The 23,083-nt window shown below is 35.5% G+C and overlaps 1 protein-coding gene across 5 annotated transcripts in view; it reads left to right on the top strand.

The window, feature by feature from the left end:
* The window catches only part of PTPN3 (protein tyrosine phosphatase non-receptor type 3), a 165,049-nt gene extending 144,068 nt beyond the window's left edge, over nt 1-20,981 (top strand). For all 5 annotated transcript variants that reach the window (XM_032119156.1, XM_032119154.1, XM_032119175.1 and 2 more), the window contains 5 exons: nt 518-664; nt 2,767-2,895; nt 8,846-8,991; nt 9,676-9,811; nt 13,700-20,981. In XM_032119156.1, coding sequence (XP_031975047.1) covers nt 518-664; nt 2,767-2,895; nt 8,846-8,991; nt 9,676-9,811; nt 13,700-13,777 — 636 coding nt within the window. In that variant the 3' untranslated portion in view covers nt 13,778-20,981. The remainder of the gene's footprint in view (nt 1-517; nt 665-2,766; nt 2,896-8,845; nt 8,992-9,675; nt 9,812-13,699) is intronic.
* Nucleotides 20,982-23,083: the final 2,102 nt, after the last annotated feature.

Here is a 23,083-nt window from a genome sequence, read left to right as displayed (position 1 = left end):
CAGAAGATAAACCAGATCCTTGGCTTCCCTAATCAATCAAGTGCAGGCTGGGAGTCAGGGAAAAGAGGGGAAAATGAGTATATATTTGTGTCAGATACATAAGCTAAGCACCTAAATCACAGAGTCAATTAACTTCCTGTGTTTAGTATCAGGCAGTAAACAGCTTTTGCTAGTGTACCTTTGGTGCATATACCCTGCCATCATTCCTTACTAAATGTTAAAGAAAATTTAGAAAACTTTGCAGTTTCAGGTTTTCAAGTACATTTTCACTATTAATCTTCTATTCATAGGTCAGCATCTAGAACTATAGAATCTGTGCTTTACATCTGTTTTAAATGATTTAATGATGTAAAAATGATTTAAAAGTTTTTCACATAACTAATTGTGATCTTGGCTGTCTTATTACTTTTTGCCTTAATCGTCCCTCAAAACTTCCTGTTTGAATGAAATGCTGAGTTAAAATAGTTCTTGAGTAGTGAGAGCAAACTTAAGGTAGGATTTTTCTTTCCCTCTGTAGATGGAAATTCCTTCTGCTGGCATTGTGAACCGGTACATTGCTACTCAGGGGCCTCTTCCACACACATGTGCACACTTCTGGCAAGTAGTGTGGGACCACAAATTGTCACTGATCATCATGTTAACAACTCTCACCGAACGAGGACGGGTAAGTGCCCAGGTTCTTTGTATGCTGAAGAAATGTACTGTACCTTTGAACTTTTTTCCATTGTTATGGTTAAATAACCCTAAAAGAGGCCAACTTACTCTGTTGAATCATCCTTCTGAAGGCTAGGCTTTCTGAATTACTTGGAGGGAAGAGTTAGTCCTCATTCTGCTTTTTGTTATGCTGCTTTGCAAACAAACCAGCTGTCTGCATTCACTCTGTTGTGCTGATCAGACAAGTACTACGTGCTGTTACTTTTCCCCCTGAGTATTGGGCTCCATGTGTCAGTTTCTCTCCAAAAGATTCAGCAAATGTCTGGAAGCATTGAGTGGGTCGAGCAAACCTTGTGGTCCAGCTGTAAAAAGAAGTCTGCCATTGTGGTATTTACTAGCGATCAGAATTTAGCTTGCTTATTTTTATTTACATCTCAGGTTCTTTCCTAGAATTGCTCTGATAATTCTTCTAATTATGTTTAGATAAATTCTGTCTGTCCTTGAATTTTGGAGTAGTATAGTGAAAATCTGGTGTATTTTGACTTAACGTGTCCTTTGTAGTTTTAAGATAAACTTTTTAGATTAAGTGGAAGGTTTGAAGTGGTTTTGAAGTTTTAGAAGCTGAAAACGCAACAGTTGGATTTTTTAAGAGGTGGAGAAGGTGATGACTCCTGTGTGCCTTCACTGTAGCCTTTAGCTGTATTTCCTGTGTGATCTGTCCTACACTATGAAGTTTATCTGGCACCCCAGTCAAAACCCAGTGTTTTTAGAAAGCAAGGGAGTGAGTATTTGAAGTCTTAAATAGCATAAAGATTGAGATGTAAGGAAGGACAGGTAAGCAACAATTAGGTTCTAACTGCAGTCAGGTTATGTAGCTGCTCATGGAAGCAGACATCATTGAACATCACCTGACATAAATATACTCCCTTCATCTTTTGATTGTATTGGTGCATTCATTTCCTTGTATTGAGGAGAAACAGATTAGTAATAGTCTGGAGTTCATCCAGTGAGCTGGAAACTTCAAGGCAATTGTTGATATCTTCTAATCATCCTGCTGGTACCTTTGCACACCAGACACTTTTTATGAGCTTTGTTTGCTTTCAGAAATTATTTAGATTTGCTCAGTTTGTAGCTGAACTTTCAGAGACAGAAAAAGATGTATGTTCTTGTCAAGAATATCCCCATTGGCAAATGCCAAACCTTTTCCCAGTCCCTGGAGGTTTTACATTCCGGACTATGTCTTTCCAATGGTGTTAAGATTTGTACAATGGAATTTTTTTTCTCCACAGTACTGTTCATTTTTTTAGAAATAAGTACGTTATTTTGGCTTAAATTTGAAGGGGAAAGTATTTAAGATAAATTACCACAGTAAAAATTTCAGGCACGATGGTTATAATTTGGATTTCAAGCCTCTGAAAATTGAGCCCTATTAAAGGTAAAATTAAGAAATTTTAACTTTTCAAAAATTCCAGCTCTTGCTACTCTGTGATTTAAGTTACGTACAAAAACAGCTTTGAACTTTGGGCAGGTTGCAGTGTCACATCAAAGTTTTGATTATTTCCACAGGTGGAGATTCCACATTCTCATAGGGCTTCTTGTTTCTCTGCTCGTCCTTGTTTGTGGAATTTCTTTGCCAACATCTAGTCAGAATTTCCCTTGTTGCTTCTTTACAGTTGCCTCTTGTCCTTTCATCGTTCACTTTCAAGAAAAGTGTGGCTCTGCCTTTGCTGTAACCTGCTATTAGATGGCTAAAGTTAGGTACAAGTTTAACCCCTGCACTTCTTTTCTTAAGACAGAATAAATCCATCTTTGTTCTCCCACATTATGCCTTGAGAAGTCATTCTAGCAATTACAGATAAGCAGCAGCAGACAAAGCATCGTGCATCCAATTTACCTGAGTATTTATTATAAATCACTAAAACAGAAGTTTATGGAGAATTTAATCTATTTTGTCCTGTTATTTTTCAATTTGGATGAAAAATATCCCACCAGCAAACCAGAACAGAATTTATACTGCTCTTTAAATTCCCTGAACCATGACATAGGAGGGAAGGCTGGAAACAGAAGGGCTTGTATACAACTGTCTTGGTGTGCGCCTAATTTTCTTTACAGACCAAATGTCACCAGTATTGGCCTGATCCACCAGATGTAATGGAATATGGCTGCTTCCGTGTCAGATGCCACTCTGAAGACTGCACGATTGCTTATGTTGTTAGAGAAATGGTCATTACAAACGTTGAGGTAAATGCCCCTTGCCTTTAATTATCCTCAAACAAGCTGAATGAATACATTTATAGATGTTTTATATATTATATTTATTTTATTTATTATTTTATTTATAGATTCGTGTTTGACAATGTATATGTCTGTGTGTGAATATGCATATGTCTATATGTACACACACATTTTTTAACATAGAATATGTGTATATTATATGGATCAACATGATTATTTCTTTAGAGCTTCTTCAAAGACACACTGTTTGAAGTTCTATAATATATTATGCTGCCCAGGTACTGCAATAAGCATCATAAGGAAGTTTAGTGCTTTTCTCTAAATAGTTTTGCAGTCACTGACTCCTCACAAGTACTTTAATTTATAATGAGAGTGTTTTCCTAAGTAAATCTGCTCTTTCAAGGATGAAATATGGGTCACTTGGTTAATGGCACATGCAGCTAGAACAGCGAATAAAGAAGTAAAGTGTAATAAAGTTGTTTTGAGAGAAGATGCAGAATCTCACCAGTTCCTTTTCATTGTCTTTAGTCAGATTTTAAAAAAGAAAAAAATCCGTATGAATCTCAATTGAAATATGCTCAATTTATGAAAGATACATATATTCCATAGCTCCTAGTACTTTCATACTAATGTCTAGTGAATCAGAAAGCAAAGAGAAGGCAAAACACAGCATGTTATCTTGTGTTGTGAAATCTGTGTTCAGGTCACATCTAGACTTCCCACAACCTGATTGATAGGGTTTGAAGTTTGGTTTTTGTTTCTAAATTGACCTGCATTTCTTATATGTTTCCCTTCTTCCTCTCTTCTCCAAAATTCTATGGCCAGAGATATTTTTTTTTAAAAGATGAAGGCTTTGTGCTATCATGTGTAAGAAATCACTGTATACTGACCAAAGGCTAATTTGTAGTCAATCTTTTAAACTTCTGTATAGTTAAGGAGCTTTTACTGTTACCAGAATTTCTAGTAGTAATATTAAGTAGTAAGCAAGGAAAAGGCAGTATCTGTTTTGAAATATAACATTGAATTCATGTTCTTACAGCAAAATGACCAATCCTTTAGTCTCATACCTTTGTAACTTGACAGTCTCTTGAGAGTGCATCCAAATTTGGTTTAGTGTGATTAAGTTTTCCTTTGCAGGCATAAACATGTGAGATGTCAAATGTCAGTACTTAAAGGTCATTCAGTTAAGACGGTTTATAGTATTTCTGTTTCTAAGGTATGAGAAACCACCCAGTCAGGGAGCAGCATACTTGTTTCTGTATTTTGGCCAAATAATCTGAAAGTGATAAACTTGAATGGCAGCACAGAAGAAATTACCCTTATAAAAGTAGTACTACAACTATATATACACAAAGTTTTGGTGCCTGTCACTCAAATTATTTGTAACCTTTCTAAGTCTCATAAAATGAAGGCTCAATTTCTTGCCTTTTCTTTTCAAGACCAAGATTGAAAGCTATACTGTAACACTGAGTCTGGGGGGTTTTGAGGTTGGTTAAGGCTTTTTATTTTTCAGAAAAAGCTTCAGAACACTTTGAGGACTAGAGCAAACAGACTAAAGGAAAGAAATTGTGTAGCATGAGTGCAGAGTTCATCACACAGTGCACTATTTTGTAAAACAAGATACATATTTCTTTATAATCCTTGGCAAAATAGCATAAGAAGCCTGAAACAAATTTTCATTGAGCTTCCTTTAAGATAAATGCCTTGCAATGTATGATTGGCCATTAAATATCACTGGTTTTGAATCATAAAGAGCCAAAGAACAAAATTAAGTTAGAAGTGTTACGGCAACTGTATACAGCAGCATAATGCTGTGTAAACGGTTGTCCAAGAAATGCCAAATGCCACTTGCCAGAGTATCTACTCTTGAGAAACGGGGCCTTAACCCTGATCATTCAAAGCTCAAAGACTCAACTTTCAAGGTATGTTTGTGAAGCATACTGGCAAAGAGCACACCTTTTCCTGCTTAGAAGATAAAAAGACCATTTCAGGGTTAATGTAGTTCTACATTGTGATCTTTTTTATCTCATTATTGAAGATTATGTTATAACTTGTGTGAAAAAGGACATTAACTGAAACATTGAAATGCAAAATCAATTGCTTGGTTTTTAAGAAAAGTAAGAACTAAGGTTGACATTTCAAGTTTAAATTTCCTTCTTTCTATATGAGTATTATGATTATAAGCTCTGTGTATTGATTTTATGGAGAGCACACAAATCTTTTATTAATCAGGGAGAGTCTGTCGTTTAAGGAGAATGAAACAAGGAAGTTTGCCTTTTGCTATAATTATAATAAGCAAGGCTGCAAACTGCAGAAGGATGAACAATAGATATTTTTGTGGCTGAAGGTCTTGACAGTACAGCTGTATTACAAGTGTTAGAGCAGCTGTTTGAAGCATTACCTGTGACAGGCCTATTCTTTGTCAGGAGTTTCAGCCCCAAGGACAGAGTTACTGGAAAAGATCATGTGCTTCTGAGCAAAATCTAGGATGTTATCTTGACCACAATGAAGCTACTGCTGCAGTTAGATGTCTTGCCCAGGAGGGGTATGGACAAGTACATAGTTTTGTTGGAGATTTTTTTGCTGAACAACTTTGCTGTAATGACAATAACCATTATCAGAAGCACAATAACAAACAGCTGGGGAAAAACATAATGTCTTAGACCTCTGTAGCTCCTTATTAAGTAAATCTCGATCAATGCCACGAAGAAGCTAAATGTTGGCCAAAGGGGTGACAAATAAACTGGGCAAGTCACATAATCCTGAAGTGTCACTGGAGTCTGTTGTTTGGGCCAATTTTTTTGAATCCATAATTTTTAAACTGATTTGGAGAAATGCCAAATACATTAATTCCATTGAAATCAGTCCACATGAATTTAAAAAAAAAATAATAATTTTGGAATAGCAAGGTGTACAAGGTCAAGTTACGCAAAAATAGCAACCAAGCCATAAGCAGCTCTTGCTGTCTCACTTTCTCCAAGACTCATAAAACAGGACTAATAAAGTCTGATTTTTATGAAGAAAAATTATGCATTTATCCATCATTAGGAGGACTGTCATTGAAAACCTCAGTGCAAAAGGAAAAACTTGTGGAAAAAATTTAAACTGAGTTGCAGAGAATAGTGGTTTGATGAGTAACTTGACTATCATGAGAAGTTACCTCTTTTTTTCCATTACCAGGTTTGTAACAAAGGAGCAGTATCTGGGAGGAATAGTGTTTAAAAATAGGTATTGCTAACAGAACATGTACTATAAGGCTAACTATGGAACAGTAACTACAATTCTAGCATTTTTTTTCTTGTGTAAGTGCTAGATTTTAGTAAGTGTGATGGTCTTTTAATGGAAGTTATTTCCATGTGGGGTGTTGTTTGGCTGACATTTTCTGAATTTGAAAACTGACTTTCACTAGACTTCAAGATATAATGTTTTTAAAAAAGCCAAAAACCCTGCTAAAAATAGCTTTAAAAAATCTGGACTTCATCAGAGTACTGCTTTGATATTTTCCGCATGTGCCATAAAAGCTTAGACATAGAAAAACTAGTTCTAACATAAATGAATATATTTACTGTTTACATTAGGTTTAAATTGCTAATAAAACATAAAGCGTTTTAAAATACTTGTGCCTTTTGAAAAGCAAGTGGCAGAATAGTCAAGTTTCAGCATTTTGAATCATCTCAGAAGAGCTCAATAAAAGAATCAAAACTGATCATTTTAAACCACAAATAATTAGAAAGCTACTCTGAAGCTTGAGGCATACCTGGAATAATTAACACCTATATTGGTCTCTAAAGATGATTAGGGCACATAACAGAAATTGAAGATGCTTACAGCAAAAGCAGCAGCTCTGAGAACTAAGTGCATGTTCTTAAAGTAGTCTCACTCTGAATAATCTTATGTAACATGCTTTCTGTACCTAGTGTCTGTAAACTATTTAACTTAATGCAACTCGCTGTATTTGAGCCTGAAGTGCTGATAAGTAAAAATTAAGTTAATTCTTTCATTTGTTCTGAGCTTGTAAAATGACTTGTTGCTTCTACAGATCACTGTCAGTGTTTCTCAGGTGTGCCACTGGCACTTGTCCAGGTTGTATAGTTTTAGTTCTTGAAGCACATGGAAGACAACTGGATACTCAGTCTTGGATAACTTTCAAATTAATCAAGTCTTTGTTTCACCAGGATGTTTAATTAAAACGTCTCTGATTTAAGAGAATCAGCTCAAACTCTTCCGTGTAATTGCTGCTTTATCTCATTTCCCTTTTGAAGAGGTTCTGATTAAGCATGTGCAGATTTTCAAAGGAGGACTTTTTAATGACATTTTCTAGACATGTTTTTGTATTTTTTTCAATCTGTGGCATTTCAGAAAAATGTGAACAGTAATCATTTGATCAAAGTCAACTTTTTCTGCTCAGCACAGCTGGGTAGCAAAAAGACATGCATGCTTTTTCCTGCAGAGATCCTGGTAATTGTGCATCTTTTGATGACATGGATGATAGATCCCAATGCAATTCGTATTACAGCGAGCTTGGTTATTACTGTTAGATTATGTTGTCCACATGGGCCTTATGCTGGATCTTTTAATTGTTGATTGCTCACGCTCTGCCTTTAAGAAACAAAGTATGAGCTGTGTCTTCTTTCTTTTTGTCCCTGTGGGCAATTGTAAATTTCTGCAATTGCTTTGACGGGAATAAATGTATTTTCTAAGACTCTACTTAGTACATAGGTAGTACTTATTCTATCTTTTGTGTCCTACTAACCTGTTCCCTGGGAGTGGAACATCCTCAAGTGGGAGGAGAAAACAAGCAGTTGAAGACATTTAAAACAAGTCCTATATTTCAACAGTTGTGAGCATAAGAGAAAAGGGGAAAAAATTTAAAGTCACTAACATCACAAAAACATTCCTGTGTGCACCACTGGGGGAAGGCCAGTTTTTATAGACTAATCCAGTGCTAAAGGAGTTTTATTTTAGTAGGGTGTCAAATGTTAAGTCTGGTAATGGACATAAATTAAATGTAGGTATCAGCTTAACTATTGCAAAACATGTGGAAGGAATAAAGGAACGTAAAGACTTGTCTCAGTTTGTAAAGTGTGAGATCCTTGCTGCGTGATGCAGCAGAGCTCACGAGCATCTTAGGACTTTTCCTTCCCACCTTAATCATTAGTTACATCTGTAACATATCAGTTGAGCCCAATCTGACTGCAAAGATGATTGAGTGATTTCATAATCAAAGTTAACAAAAAGCTAAACGGAAAGAACTTCTGTAAAACCGTGGGGGTTTTATGTATAATTGATTCAAAAAAAGAACTCTTTGTATAACAGAACCTTTTAACTAATTATATTGCTTCCATACAGAAATGTATCCTCCTGTGGATCGTACAGATGTCATTCATATATGTACAATGAGCATGTATGTATGAATGATACATATATTTTTTTTTTTTTCTAACAGAAACCAGATTTAGCAAGTGTTGCAGGCAACTTCATTATTCCTGAATCTCTAAGTGTTCACAGACATTTACAATAGATTGTAGAGCCCTAAACCCCTGTTATATTGGTATGATTCTCAAGAGTTCTGCTGTTCTCAGTTGTTTCCCAACCAGTTCTAAACTATTGTATAGTACTATCATACTTATGTCTTGTAGCATTTTACCTCAGGTTGAATCAATGATGTCAGAGTATAATGAGTCAACAGTCAATAAATAAAAAAAATTAAAATCTTTAGATTGCAGAAGTTAAACTTGATACCTCATTTATTTAGAAAATGCTATGTTTTATGAATTCTTTCAAGAGTTACATGTCCATATTTCACACTTAATTTTAAAATCACTTTTTCTATACCATCTGTCTCTTACCATATCTGCAGAAAACACTCGCTGTGAAAAATATTACTTGTATCTAGTAAACATTAATACAGGAGTCATAACACTGGACATTTTTTGAAAACTTTACTGTATTTTAGACAGAACAGCAACACACCGTCACCCATCTCCAGTACGTAGCTTGGCCTGATCATGGCGTTCCTGATGACTCCATGGACTTCTTGGAGTTTGTGACCTGTATGAGGCCAAAGAGAATAAAGAACGAGCCAGTTCTTGTACACTGCAGGTACTTGGGTTTTAAACTTCTGATTATAGATATGCTTCAGCCTTAGAATAAGCATTTGATGTGAAACATTTATCTGCAAGACAGGAGATTCCTTGAATTAGATGAAAATTTTAAACTGTAAAATTAGGTGTAAATTTTACTGCTGAAGACAGAAACACTGATGTTATGTCTAAAGGAAGAGTTTACTTTGTCTCCCTTTCTCCTGCAACCTTTAGGTGAAATGGCTTAGTCACATAATTATCACAGGTCTGATAATCTGCAATTTATTTTTATTCTCTGGTTTTTATCCTCTACCATTGTTGTAATCTCGTTTTGAATGCTACTGCAAATTTTTTTTTCCAGCTGTTCAAGTGTGCATCATAAAAGCAGTCACTTAGCTCTTACCTTTTTTAAGACAAAAATACCAAACCAGTACAGTTTGAGCAGTTATAATTGTTTAAAAATGCATTTACTTTAAGTGAGGTTTTAGTTTTATTTATATTAAAAAAACTTTTCTTTTTAGTAGTTGCCAGAAAATATTACTGAAGTTGCTGTAAAAATAAACTTTGCACTCTCTTTGAATTTTACTAGGATCTTCCTGTTATTTCCAAGGCTGTTTAGCATCCTACTATTAAGACTGTGATATGAATCTGGTGCATTGCAAAAACCTAATTTTATAGACTATTTTCCTGTTGCATTTCACAGCGCAGGAATCGGTCGCACTGGTGTATTGGTCACTATGGAAACAGCCATGTGCTTAATTGAAAGGAACCAACCTGTTTATCCACTGGATATTGTACGGAAAATGCGAGACCAGCGAGCTATGATGGTGCAAACATCAGTAAGTGAAGGAGAGAAAGCATTATTTTCTGTATATATACTGCACTTGTCAAGTTATAAAACAGGTCCAAATTTTTTTTAAAGGATCTAGTAATATGAATCTTCAGTTGCCATTATACTTCAAACTTCATAAAGTTAGCATAATGTAGCATGGTGGCAAAGGCTGCTTTGCTAGTGAGGTATGTATTTACCTAATTTGTAAATATTTCTTGTGTTGCCATGAAAAGATAATTGTTTTCTATACATAGCAAGTAGTTAGAATGCCCAAAGTCAGACTTGTATTGATCATCTGTTCGCAGTCCTTTGTCTAAATTCTCCGCAAGAAGCTAGAATAAATTTTTGCTTTTCATTCTAGTACAGAATATTATAGGAAGTTATTAAACTGAAGGTAAAATCAAAGTGGTTTTGGCCTGGTTTGAAAAGCAGGAAGTGGCTTTTCAATAGGTCACTTTAGAGTAGAAATTCTGGAAGAACCTATTACGGATTTTGTTTTTTAATTTTGCCACTACCCAGTTTGAAAAAACAAAGGGCAAGTTGTGTAGCATCTGTAACTGAAACATGAAAGTAAATGGTGATTTTAAGATGAAAGTGGCTCAAAGACAACTTGAGATCATGAGGGCAGTTTTGTGTCAGCTTTGGAAATGAACATATTGATGTTAGAGACCAAGGATGAAGGATGAGAGATTGTTCTTTCTTTAGGAGAGGCTGGATGACAAGAATTCTAAGTGTGGGTTATCTTGGAGAGCTAAATGCCCTATGAGAAATGAAAGTAAAGGGGTTGAGACACAGAAAACAAATAGTTGAATTGGGTGTTTCCGTCTCATCTTCCAAAGAAAATGCCTGAAATGCATTGAAATCAAATCCATTTGATAACAGAAAAGTTAACTTAAGAAGACAAATTCTATTCATTAACAGGTTAATGACTGCAGGAATGAGCATTATGACTAGATGTGGGGGAAATCTTGCATCACCAAAGGGCATAAAAGTGTCAGGACCTCCAGCTGCCTGTGTACCATTAGAGTACTCAGTGAGCAGTTTGTCTGTGCATGCTGCTGGGACTCGTGTCCATTGCAGCAGGAGTGCACTCTCTGGAAGAGGATCAGGACTGTATGGTTGACAAGGGAGTTGTTTGGAGGGTCCCCTGCCTGTTCCTTGCTGAAGTGGAAGCTGAGCTGATGACAAAGGTTGTAATAAGATGAAGAATACTAGCTTCAAGTTTAAGGAAGCTGAGTGTTAACTTCTGGAGTTTCACCTGCCTACAGCCCTCAGTTTCTATAATTACCCAAGCAGGTTCAGGCTTCAACATTCTAGAGGTGGTCTTCTGGCAAGCTGAAGTTTACTTCAGGTTTTTACATCTGATTCTCAAGAAGAGGACTGAGTCCCTTTTGTTATAAGAGAAATCAGCCAGAATTCTCCTTTCACTCCACACTTTGACATAACTGAAGAATACAGAGAATAGTAAGAAATACAGCTACGGTCAGACACCTGGTGTGGAAAATGAGTATATAAAATAGGATTCTTTACCTTGCTTGCTGTGTTACAGTTTGCTGTCAGCACAATCAGGAGAGGGATGATCTGTAGCAGCAATACTGTGAAACTAAATTCACTTGTTATTTCTGAAGTAGGCAGATACTATTGTGAAAAGCCAGCAAGCAAATTGGCGTACTGTCCTGTAAATGAGACACAGAAGCAAGCACTCAACTGTGAGAAAACAGAATACCAAGGTGCTGCATGTTAATATTTCGATCTATCCTGGGTGGTCTATCACATTCCCATGCCTGAATTCCAGCTAGCCTCACTGCTCATTTTTGATATCCCGCTTAGGGTTTCTAGGAGAAGCCATTAGAGATTATTCAGTTGTAATAAGGGGATTGTTCAGTTTCAATAGCCTTGCCTAAAGCTTGTTCAGCTGCCCTGTGGGGATTGTATGTGTGCTCCAATTCCAAGGTGATACAATTTGCCAGATGAATGCTGTGTGTTAATATTGGGCAGGGCATACTCAATAAGAATAGACCCATCAGAGCTATTACCTGGTCAATTTAGTGTCTGTTGTTAATTATGTGAAAGCTGTAGTTTCTCAAAGACCAGTAATTTGGTTACTAGGAACAGCAAAACAAAAGCTTCAACCAAAATGATGAAGGTATAACAAAGTTGGTGTAACTGTATGGCCTTTCATTTAAAAAAGAAAGATTAACCATTATGTTCCTATAAAGAGAAATTAGATATCTAAACAGTGCAGAATAGTGCTTAGGATATACATAATAGTACTGGCTACCATCTGAGTGAGCAGTAAGAATACATGCAACAGATAAGAGCAGAGAAAACAAGTAGTCAGAGATTGAGTCAGAGGAAGCAATGCTGAAGCACTCATTCTTTTATTTGTTCAGTAACTTGATCACACAAGTTAACAGAAGTATTGAACAGAGAGCTAAATACCACACCTGGCTTTTTCAGGCAGTAGAAATATGGAAATGACAATAACAATGAAAAGTCAAGGTAATTAAGAAATAAGAACAAAGTGATACTGAAGGTGGGAGTAATTGACTGAAAGGTTGAAAGTAAAGCCAGGAAAATCGAGATGAAGAAAACTCATTTCCACCTTCCTGTTTCCCTTCAAGTTTTTCTGTACTTAAAGGAAAAAGTATTATGTTATGGACAAGAATAACATTCCTAACTGCTGGTATTTAAAGGCAACCTAAGATCATTCACAGTCCAAATGTTATCTTTTAGCCCTGCCCTTTGGGAGATAATGGGGGAATGTTTCCAGATGCTTCTGAAGAGTTGGTGGGAGCTGACAATACAAGGGCAGCTGGGAGAACATTTCAAAGATGGAAAAAGGGATTTAAAAAATGTGAAGCTGTGCTTATCTGAATATATGATATGGAACTCTGGAGAAAAGTGTTCATTTGGGGTTTTGACAATATTACTTTCACAGAAGAAGTGAGGATGCTTTGATCTTTGCAAGTTCTTTTAAATTTCAATCATCTTGTGTTCTCAGGATTGTGTTAGTCATAAAAATTTATTCAGGCTACCAGGATTTTTAGTTCTGCACTAGTCCTATTAATAATGTCTCCTTGTATCACTTTTTAGGAAGAGGCTTGCAGGCTAATTGTTCTTAACAAATAGTTACATCACAAGGTCATGGAAGAAATATTCTTTGTAATAGTATAATGCAGAAGAGCAACTCTAATTTGTGAAGATTTTAAGATCTAATTGAGATAAAAATGTTGAGCGAGAGAAGAACTAATGTGGGTACTGATCTTCAAAAATATTAATTTGATCCCCTTCTGTTACAAAAGGAGATATGTGGTCTGATCAAAAATTGAAAATTAGGTGAGTCCGCCTGCAGTACTGTAGGTGGTTTGGAAAAAAAAGTTAGGTAGCTGCACCTATATATCCTATATGGTAACTTTAAATGAGGTCTTGGTCACATAACTTGAATGTGCCCAGTAATATGTAACTGCAGCATTGGCAAGCTCAGAATACTCGTAATAACCAGATAACTACCAAAAAAACCCTGCAATAGATGACATGTATAAAGAAGGCAAATATCAAGTTAAACTTAGTCAGAAAGATACGCATAGTTTTTATAAATAATTCCTATTCCCTGAAAATTAAGCACATATTCCTTTAATTTTGGGGACTTTTTTGTTTTCCTTGGTGTGTGATTTTTGATGCTTGTCCTTTAAGGAAGAGTAAATGTCAGCTTTGTTTACTGTGAACACATACAAGAGAGTAGGATTTTCTCCTCCCATCCTTGTATCTCCTCTCCTGTCATTGCTCAGGAAAAAAGGAAGCTGTGGAACTGTTAGTCCAATTCAACAGTACTGTCTAATCAGCAGTTTAAGTGAACATCCATAAATGTTTTTGTGTTTTCTTTCCTATGCAGAGTCAATACAAATTTGTTTGTGAAGCTATTCTTCGTGTTTACAAAGAAGGATTGGTTCGACCACTGGATTCCAGTTAGCACAGCAGAGAAGGATGAATTCTTTTTTTGCCTAAAAAAACTGCTCTTTAAGTAAAGCAAGGGCTCGTTTCTAAAAGCAACTGGAATGGACTAGAAGCCCATGAAAAGACAGATGAGCACATTTGAACTGTGGCACTTTAAATTTCTCAAGAAGATTGCTAAATCATGTACAGTATAACAAAGTCACATAGATAAATATATGACAGCAATTGTGTGTAATATGCTTTATTCACATAGACAACCATAAACAATCATGGAAACCTTAACACATATCTTTTACTGCCTTAAAACACCCTTTACTTTGGAAGTTACAAAGTTCCTTGTGTTTCTTTTGAAATAGCAAAAAGAAAACTCCTATTATTGAAATGATTCAGTTTAAGAAGGTATTTAATGTATTTGTATTGTATAAAAGTTCATTGAAGGTGAATATTCTTATTGAAGGTAATGTTCTTATTGGGATACTAAATATCCATGGAAATGTAACCTTGACTAAAAGGCTGACAAAGAGCTTTAAAGGCTAATGCATAACTACTGTACATTGAGCTGGAGAAATTTAGTATTCCCTTACCGTAAATCTATTAGTGAGTATGCCAGCTGTTATAATATGCTGCTTAGAAATCACATCTACTGTATGTGATGTGAAAATAATGCTGCATTTAGGCATTTTATGCAGATGGTACAGTCTACATCTTCTGTTGATCAGTTTTAGTAGCAACTTGCCCTTTTGACAGTGACCTACTTCGTAACAGTTTTAGTTATTGCACCCTTTTTCTTCTTCTGCTGTCCACCTCCTTTATACTTTTCACTGCTGTTTCTATATGTGGACTGAAAACATTTTAACTTAAAATGAGGTTTAATTCTCTGTCATGTTTGTTTCCATGTGTATTTATGAGTTCTCAGATGTAAATGTGGATTAACGTTGCACACAAGTACTAGACTTTTGAATTACTGTATATGCAAAGTAGTCTAATCCAATACTGGAAGAAAAATTACTACTGAACCCATCAAATATGTTGCTGCTATTTCAAGGTGTGAAGCTTACAAGGGCACAGGTGTTGCTAGTGTTCAGATGGTGATAAAGTGTTGACTTGCTGCCCTCCAGCAAAAGCACTCTTATCCAGCAAAACACGACTCCCTTTTGCAAGAGTTCTGCAGATTTACTGTGTTTCTTGCTTATACAGAAATGCAGCTAAATTCACCTGAAGATTTACATGGAAAGAGAGAATGAATTTGTACATTGATGAATAATTCACCCTAAGGTACACTGGTCTCTATTTCATTTCAGATGGGAGAATTGGAATTTCTGAACAATATAACCACATTTGTATAATGTTAAATTATTTTGTGTGTGCTTTTTGATTAACCTAAGATAGTTATTAATTTTTTAATAGTGTTTAAAAATATTCTAAGGGACTGTTTAAAACTCTGTTATTTAAAAAATTAGTCCTAAATAAGGAAAAACTTTTATGGGGCATATTAGCCAGATGTTTATATGTATAAAAGAGAAAATCAGATAATTTTTTTTTTCAGAGAGATATATATGCACACACATATTCAGATGTATTTTAGAATTATGGTTTGTATTGTGGATATTATCATTTATAGCTGGAGTTTCATTATAGAAACTATCACAGCTGTACAATGTGCATCTCTCATGTTACTGGAAGATTATTTTTTCCCCAGGAGATAACTAGAAAGTGAATGTAGGATGAGCTATATTTCTATCTTGTCTTTTGCAGGCTTGGTCCTTTCTCCAAGATTACATTATTAGCTATAGCTGAAGAAGATGCCTGGTTACTATTTATTGATCAAAAGAGTTTTAATTGGGATGTGCAGGGTAATTGGCAACATGGAAAACTTCTTGGCTTTGTTAGGTTGAAGGGTGAATAGGTTTGTGCTCATCCTTTTACACTTCATTCCAAATTTCACTTTGACTGAAGTTTTTTGTAATATTTTGGATCACTGTCATCTTGCTTGATTGGGAATAGATTAGAAGGCAAAAGACCGTACCTCTGATTCATTCTTACCTTGCTAAATTGCATCAGGTATCTCAGTCTGTCTGTGAATCCAAATGTAAAATGATAGTGGACATGCACTTATTACTTGGGAAGCTTCTTTGAAAAATCCGTGTGGAAAAGTGTTGCACAAGTGCAGGCTGGTTGCTGCTGGTAGAATATTGATCAGTAAGAAAATCTAATGGCTCTTTCCTATGAAAGAAGTAGTGGGCAGTAGAGAATGTATGTTTTCTGGAAGGGTAACAAAAGTCTCCTCTTTGTTATGTGTGTACCTGTCTGTTAAAACCTCTCTTTTTTTTTTTTTTAAAGTTTTCCTGTGCCCAGGTCTCAGAGTCATCCCTTGCAGTTGGCATGACTTGCATTTAATTGTTTGTCATGAAGTGAAAAAAGGCAAGAAAATAAATTGTAAGAAAATATTTAGAGCATGTTTGTGACATCCGTGTCTTTCATGGAAGTACTCAGAGTTTCTTTGTGTTCAAGGTTATTCCTATATTCCAATTGCTATTTATGTTTCTTCATGTTGAGTATGTACTTATCAAAGCACTGTAAATGTATTTCCCATGTAACTTCAGTCTCAAGATACATGGTATAGGCTTGACTTAGGTTAGTATGTGTGCATTTAAATGATGATGGTCGTATTGTGACAACAAATGCTGCTCTTGTTCTGGTAAACTAGGATGGGTTTGGTAATACCACTGGGGAGCTCTTGGATTTTAAAAGCTTGTTTGAAATTGCTGGCGATGGAGAGAATACTCAAAGCTGTATAAATAGTAATTCTATAAGTTTGTTTTTTTTTTAATTACCCTAGAGGAAATATTAACTACATAAGTATCTTGTATATTGTGTCCATCTTTATTTCAGTCTTGCTGGGTTTTGCACGTGTACCTGTAGGGTCCATAGGGGAGAATTGAAGGGTTTTGTCTTCTCTCTGTAGTGTGTGATGACTTTGCACTGAATGAAGTATGCTTTAGATCTGATCTTGCAATGAAAGCATAATTATGAACACATCTTAACGCCAGCTTTTTTTTCCACAAAAATTAAGAAATCACGAAAATGTAGATTTAATTGATCAGTTTGGGGGGTTTTGATGGGAGTTAAAATTTGTGACTATAAAGTTTTTAATTATCAAGTGATTGGCAAATGGCAGAAAATTCTGTGAAGGCAAGATTCTGTATAACCTTCATAGTTTAACCTTGATTTCTTCTGTGCTGGCATGATCATGAAAATAAGTATTCAAAATGTCTGGTGTGGTGGTGGATGAAGAGGGAGCAATAAACCTTTGAGGTTTTCATCACTGTGAAATACACTACAGAATTAAACAAATTTTAACTTAGTGGCTTTATATTTGATATGGAAGTAACTAAACTGCCTATTCAGAGTGTCTTCAGAAATGTCACAGGGGACCACTTCTGCGACAGAGGTGAAAGGGACAGATCTTGCTATTTATTAAAAATAAGAAAAACAGTGCCCTAAACCATGAATGCCTTTTGTGTAACCAGATGTATGAAATACAAATCATTAAAATACAACCAAACTTTGAAGAGTGGTGGTGTTTTGCAGAAAAAAAAAAAAAAAAATTGTAACCCAGGGGTTTGCTTTTAATTATCCTGTCTTTTAGGTGTTGCTACTAAATTATATGCAGTCAAAATGTACCCATGAATTCAGCAAAAAGTCTTCGTATACTCTCAGTTATTTAACTGTTGGTTTTCCTTTTCTCCCTCCTATTTTCTACTATGCAGTACTTGGTTAAATATATATGTATTTCAAAAGAACTCTGGTTCAGAACTATCTAATGAACTATGCATTGGCTTTATTACAAGTAGAGTATGACACTGTTTTACAACAAAAGCCCCTCCCTGTAGGGAGTGTTCCTTGTGTCAGACTAAATGCGTAAATGTTGAAAATAGACGCACATGGTTCATATTCAGTCAATTATAATTTAAACATAGTTATTTCACTGATAATGGCTTTATTTTCTATCCTGAAATGTAGCATTTAAGTGCAAGTTTATTTTACTCTTCCAGCCTTTCCAGAGAACATGTGCTGGGAAATGTTTGTATTTTGATTAGTAACCTGCAACCAGTCTACTTGGTTAAAAACATTTATTAATTGAAGCTATGTAGAAGGTAAAGTTGTCATTAAATATTTTGTTCAAAGGCAGTTGAAAGGCAAGTGAATGATTAATTCATTATATAAAAGACTGTTTTGATTATATGGGTTTCTTGCATTTAAGTTCTGACACTGATAGTGCTAAGCCATCTCAAATGACTGTCTAACCATAGTTTGTATTAACAGTTTAAATATAGCAGTCTAATGCAATATGATTTAGTTTTAGTGTACTTTAACACTGTACAAGCTTCAAACAGTAGTATCTACAATCACTGAAACCTGTCATTCTAAAGAAAAAAATAAGTTTCTCTGAATCAAAAGGAAGAAGTAGCACATAATACCAATAGATTTAACATTTTTCAGCTCAGACTAACTCTGTGACAATAGAGTTCTTACCACTCATATAAAGAGCAAATGTGGAGGATCAATAATATTATGAAGAAAACAAATTATTTGGACTGTAAGAGACCAAGAAATATTGTCTTTTTTTTTTTTTTTTTTAAGACAAATTCATCTCAAGAGAGGGCTGTGGGAATGGAGAGTAGAATGTGAGTTTATTGACTCTCCTAATTTGCTTGCAGACTACTTGGATAAGGCTCTTAGTTTGTGTGTTATTTTGGGCTTAGCTGCAGGCTAACCTTTAATTAAAGTCATATTTAAAATATTAAAGAATTTATTTTAATAGACATTAGTGAAACACTTCAGGTTACTGTTAACTGTTCAGCTTCTGTTTACTTGGCTTTCATGATTTTGTTTCCTGCAATGTCATTGTTTTGCCTTATAAAATCACTTTGAGTTTTCCCACAACTGTAAAATTGGCTTTGTCTCAGACAGGTGAAGTGATGTTACGGTTGCTTAAGAAAGGATGTTTATTTTTCACCTGCTGAAGGGACAATATGATGTTCAGACCAGTCTCAACTGATCTCCTTTCTGAGTAATGTAAACACTGCTGCTAGCAGTGGTAGAAATCATAAAGATATATGGAAAAGCATATAAGAAATGTTATGTTCAGGGCAGATAAGACCTGGGTTTAACTGAAAAATTAAAAGAAAAAGAAATCAAACATTGTGAACATGAAAATGCTTTTAACAGATAAAGTAGGGGTGGGAAATGTATATTTTTTCCTCTTGCAGAACACTTCTGTGTTTTAAACACATCATTTCTCTTGGAGCAATTTCTTTGGTAAAGAGCCATACTGTTGGCCATGGGATTTAATTTTTGTCAAACCCACCTAGAAAGTAATTTTAAGTTAAACATTTTCCTCATTTACTGGTTTGTGCTCTTAAGCAACATTTTTAAAAAACTCTTAAATATTTTACTCTTAAAAACTATTTTAGCTGTTTTCATTTGATGCCTTTTTCTGAGACATAAATGAAACCCAAATGTGGCTGGGTGACTGGTGAGGTTACCCTGAATGCTTAAGAGGAAGCAGATGCTTTGTTAGAGCTATTAAACCCCTGACCTAACATCAGTTACCAGCTTATGCCAGAGTAGCATCATATTTCTTTTAGCCTTTTGCAGAATAAACATTTTGTAAATAGTCCTTGGAGCTTGCTCTCCCAAGCATCAGGAAGTCATCTTCCAGGTAAAATCTGAATCTTCAAGTAAGGAATGACTATTTACCAAGTTCTATGTAAAACATACAATTTAAAAGGAAAAAAAAAAATTAGTTTTTCTGCAAAAATAAAAAGGTTAGCTGCTAGAAGTGGGTGCATCTTATCTAGTCATAAAGCAAATTGGCTCTCAGCTAGTGTGCAGTGGCCACTAAAGCACGCAAAGTGCATCAGGAGCCCAAATGCCTGATTGTTTGTCAACTTTCTTGCAAAGGGATGGTTGCAATCCTCATTCAGGAGTAAGGAGAAAGGGCTGCCTTCCTTAGAGAAGAGACTGAAATCCTGCAGAGTAAATCCACAGCCTATATTGATCTTAGTGGGGATGTACTTGTATTACATAACTTGAGCATTCTAGTGCAAAGTGAGATCAGGCATATCTCTATGAGTTTGCATGAATATCGAAGCCTTCCCTTCATTCCAAAAAAAAAAAGCTCAGTGTAGCAATGTTAATTGCAGTGGGCTTCATTTGCTTCAGCTAAGCAGTAGGTGAGTGTAGCAGCACTTGAGTTAGTCCTGATCAGTGCCCTTCTCATTCAGAGCTTTGCATACATGATTGAAAACTTGGGGTTTAGCAGGAATTAAATCACTGTCTGTAGAAATTAGGTGGGGAATTAGTATATGCACTCAAATGTAAATCTATTTCTAATCCAGATTTTGCAAAATAAATTACAAGTATCAATGCTTATGTTCCAGTGACCTGTGCAGTGAGCATTAAACATAATTTATTTAGGTTTTCACACTTCATTATATAACCTTAATAGAGAGTTACAAGGTATATAATGGGGACAGTCCTATAAAAGCTTTAAAAATCTGCCCACCGTTCATTCTAACAAATGATGTGTTGGTTAAAACTGGCCTTGATTACAAGCAATATGGATGGAAATATGTTTATAGTACTGGAATAAATTGCATAACAGTTGGGAAAGATGAAGTTGTTTGGGTTTTTTTGCAAATTTTGAAGAAGATTTCACTATTCTGGTCTCTAAGTTTTTATTTCCATATAAGTTCAGTTAGCGTTTTTGTCAGCGAGTTTTGTCAGCAAAATCTTGGAAGGTAATATCCATTCAGGGACTCTGGCTGGGGTTTTTTAAATGTTTTTTTTTTCTTTTCCTGTAGCATTCTATAGTTTCTTCTAAGATCTTAGATGCCAGTGCATTAGGGAATAAAAAAATGTATTTGATGTATTTGGAAGGTAAGGAAAGAGATTATTTTGTATCCTACGTTGTACTTTTCTTTTAAATCATTTGAAATGTAAATTGATGTTGCTATAACAAAGTTTAATTTATTGTTTAAAAGTGTAGACACCTCTTGAATGTATAATTTTTCTTTTTTATTTTTATAGGAATAAAGTATTAATGTTTTCAGTATAGGTTTCTTGGGGTTTGGAACTGTTTTGAACAAAAATATAGCCACCATTTTATGCGTATTGGTTATATGGCTAATGGTGAAATAAAGGATTTTTGGCTATATGGTTTTACTGTGGCTTCTTCAAAAAGAAAGTAAGAATTACATTTTTGACCTTTTTGATAGGAAAGAAATCATATGAGAAATCACACATGGATGCAGCTTGAATTTTATCTAAGCAATCAAGCTTGCATGGGAAGTGTCTGGTCTATATATATATAGATACAGCGTGTAATTTTATTCATAAATACCACAGTAGAAAAAGTAAACCAAACAAGTCACAAATTCTTAGGAATATTTCACTTGCAACAAGTTTTATGAAAGAGGATTATCTTGATTAATTAGGTGAATACACCTTTGGAGTCATGTCATGAAAGACCACATAACCAATTTTTTGAGTGCAGATTTTCTTCTTTGCTTTTATGTATGAAATCTGCAGCCTATCCTTCCTTTGGGGACTTCATGTGTTCTCAGGATACTCACCAGGCATGTCTGAGTAATCTTCTACACCGTCTGTTGCCCCATGGTGGTTGTCACGTTTTCACAACAAATCGGAGCCCAGTGATGCTGTTCTTGAATTATTTCTGTATGCATGCATATTAAAATGCAAGTTTATAAGTTTCAAAATAGAGAACACATTGAATGCAACACTAACAGATGGATAGAGCACTGACCTGAAAATATGTTTGGGATTTTGTTAAGAACTGGGATGGTTGTTAGCCAGCACTTTTTGCTGTTTACAAGGCGTGGCTCTGCCTAGTGATTAGTCTTTTTAAGCTTGAGGCCAATCACCCTTTATGATGAAGTTATGAATTCAATGAAATCTCAGTGAAAGGAAGCACAAAGCCAAACCAATTGTCTGGACAGCTCGGACGTGGGATATGCATGCAGGTTGGAATCTCTTATAGGTACACAGAGAGCTATCGAGAGGAATGTTTTGCTGGAAATCCAAATGAAGCACTTTATGGAAAGATGTACTGGTATCTTCAGAGTTTGATAGCAGGATAGGGTGCAGAAGGGCCTTTTGGAGGAGATAAGGCAGAAGTAAACTCCAAGCTGGTAGCTGTATCATCAAGACTTGAATAGCTGATTGCTAGGGGGGAGAAGAGGGCTTTAACTTGCTGAGTGTTACATGTGATTTTTGGACTTAATGCAAAGCTTCGAGGGGTTCCATTCCTCCGTACAAGGCAATCCTTTAAAATTCTTATGGTACTGGCTACCCCACAGAGGAGTGAGGTGCTCCACCAGGGAGCCAGGAGTATGGAAGAAGTGCCTTTATGTAGCTCAAAAGACTCTGAACGAGCAGTCACAGGCAAGAGAACCTCACTTTTAACAGTCTTGCTTGAATTTGTAACAATTGGGAATATAAATGTCAAATGGTATTCACCAGTATATGTATAATTTTCATGTATAGCTTTTTCATGTCATAGTTCAGTGATATAAACATTTTCAAGCAGTGACTCAGTTTAGTTTATCCTCCCTGTAGTACACAAAGTAAAATATCTTAACTAATATAATAAAAATTATCAATATCTGATTTAATCTTGATTTGGAATTAAGTTCGTTTTTTTTTTTTTTTGTCAGTCCTAGTATAATGTAATTGAACTGGGTTTCATGTAGTAAAAATTAAATATGCAAAGGTGCATGTCCAAAAGCCAATCTGCTAAGAAAACTGATTTCTTCATTTTGAGTGGCAGAATTCAAAGTTCACAATTTGTTGAAATGAACCCTGTGAGAATAACTGAAAGGCATTTGGGGAGACTGAGGTCACTGCTGCTGATCTCTGGGTTCAGAGCCAGTTCAGATTCCTAGGTCCACCCTCAGGGATAAGGGGTACTGGTATTCTGCTGGAGCATGATAAAAGACCAGACTACTCTGTACACTCATGTGTGGCCTTTTGTGGCCTGATGCTGCTACTGAGGAGCTCAAATACCTGCAACACTCTATTTTTAAACAAAGGTGTTCTGATTTACTTCTCTTGTTTTGTTGAGTTTAGCACCCACCCACAAAAGATGCAACATTATTTATAATAGGAACCTTTAAGTTCATCCATGCATCAGCTACAGTTTAAAAAATTAGATAATTGGCACTGATAGGAAAAGGTTTCCTCAGCACTAGCTGTCTCTCAAGCCCAAAGGTTAATTGCTCAGGGACTGTCAGGTTGC

This window comes from Corvus moneduloides, chromosome 1 (genome assembly GCF_009650955.1).
Source record: "Corvus moneduloides isolate bCorMon1 chromosome 1, bCorMon1.pri, whole genome shotgun sequence".
NCBI classification, from domain to species: domain Eukaryota; kingdom Metazoa; phylum Chordata; class Aves; order Passeriformes; family Corvidae; genus Corvus; species Corvus moneduloides.
This window is presented reverse-complemented; position numbering and strand designations above follow the sequence as displayed.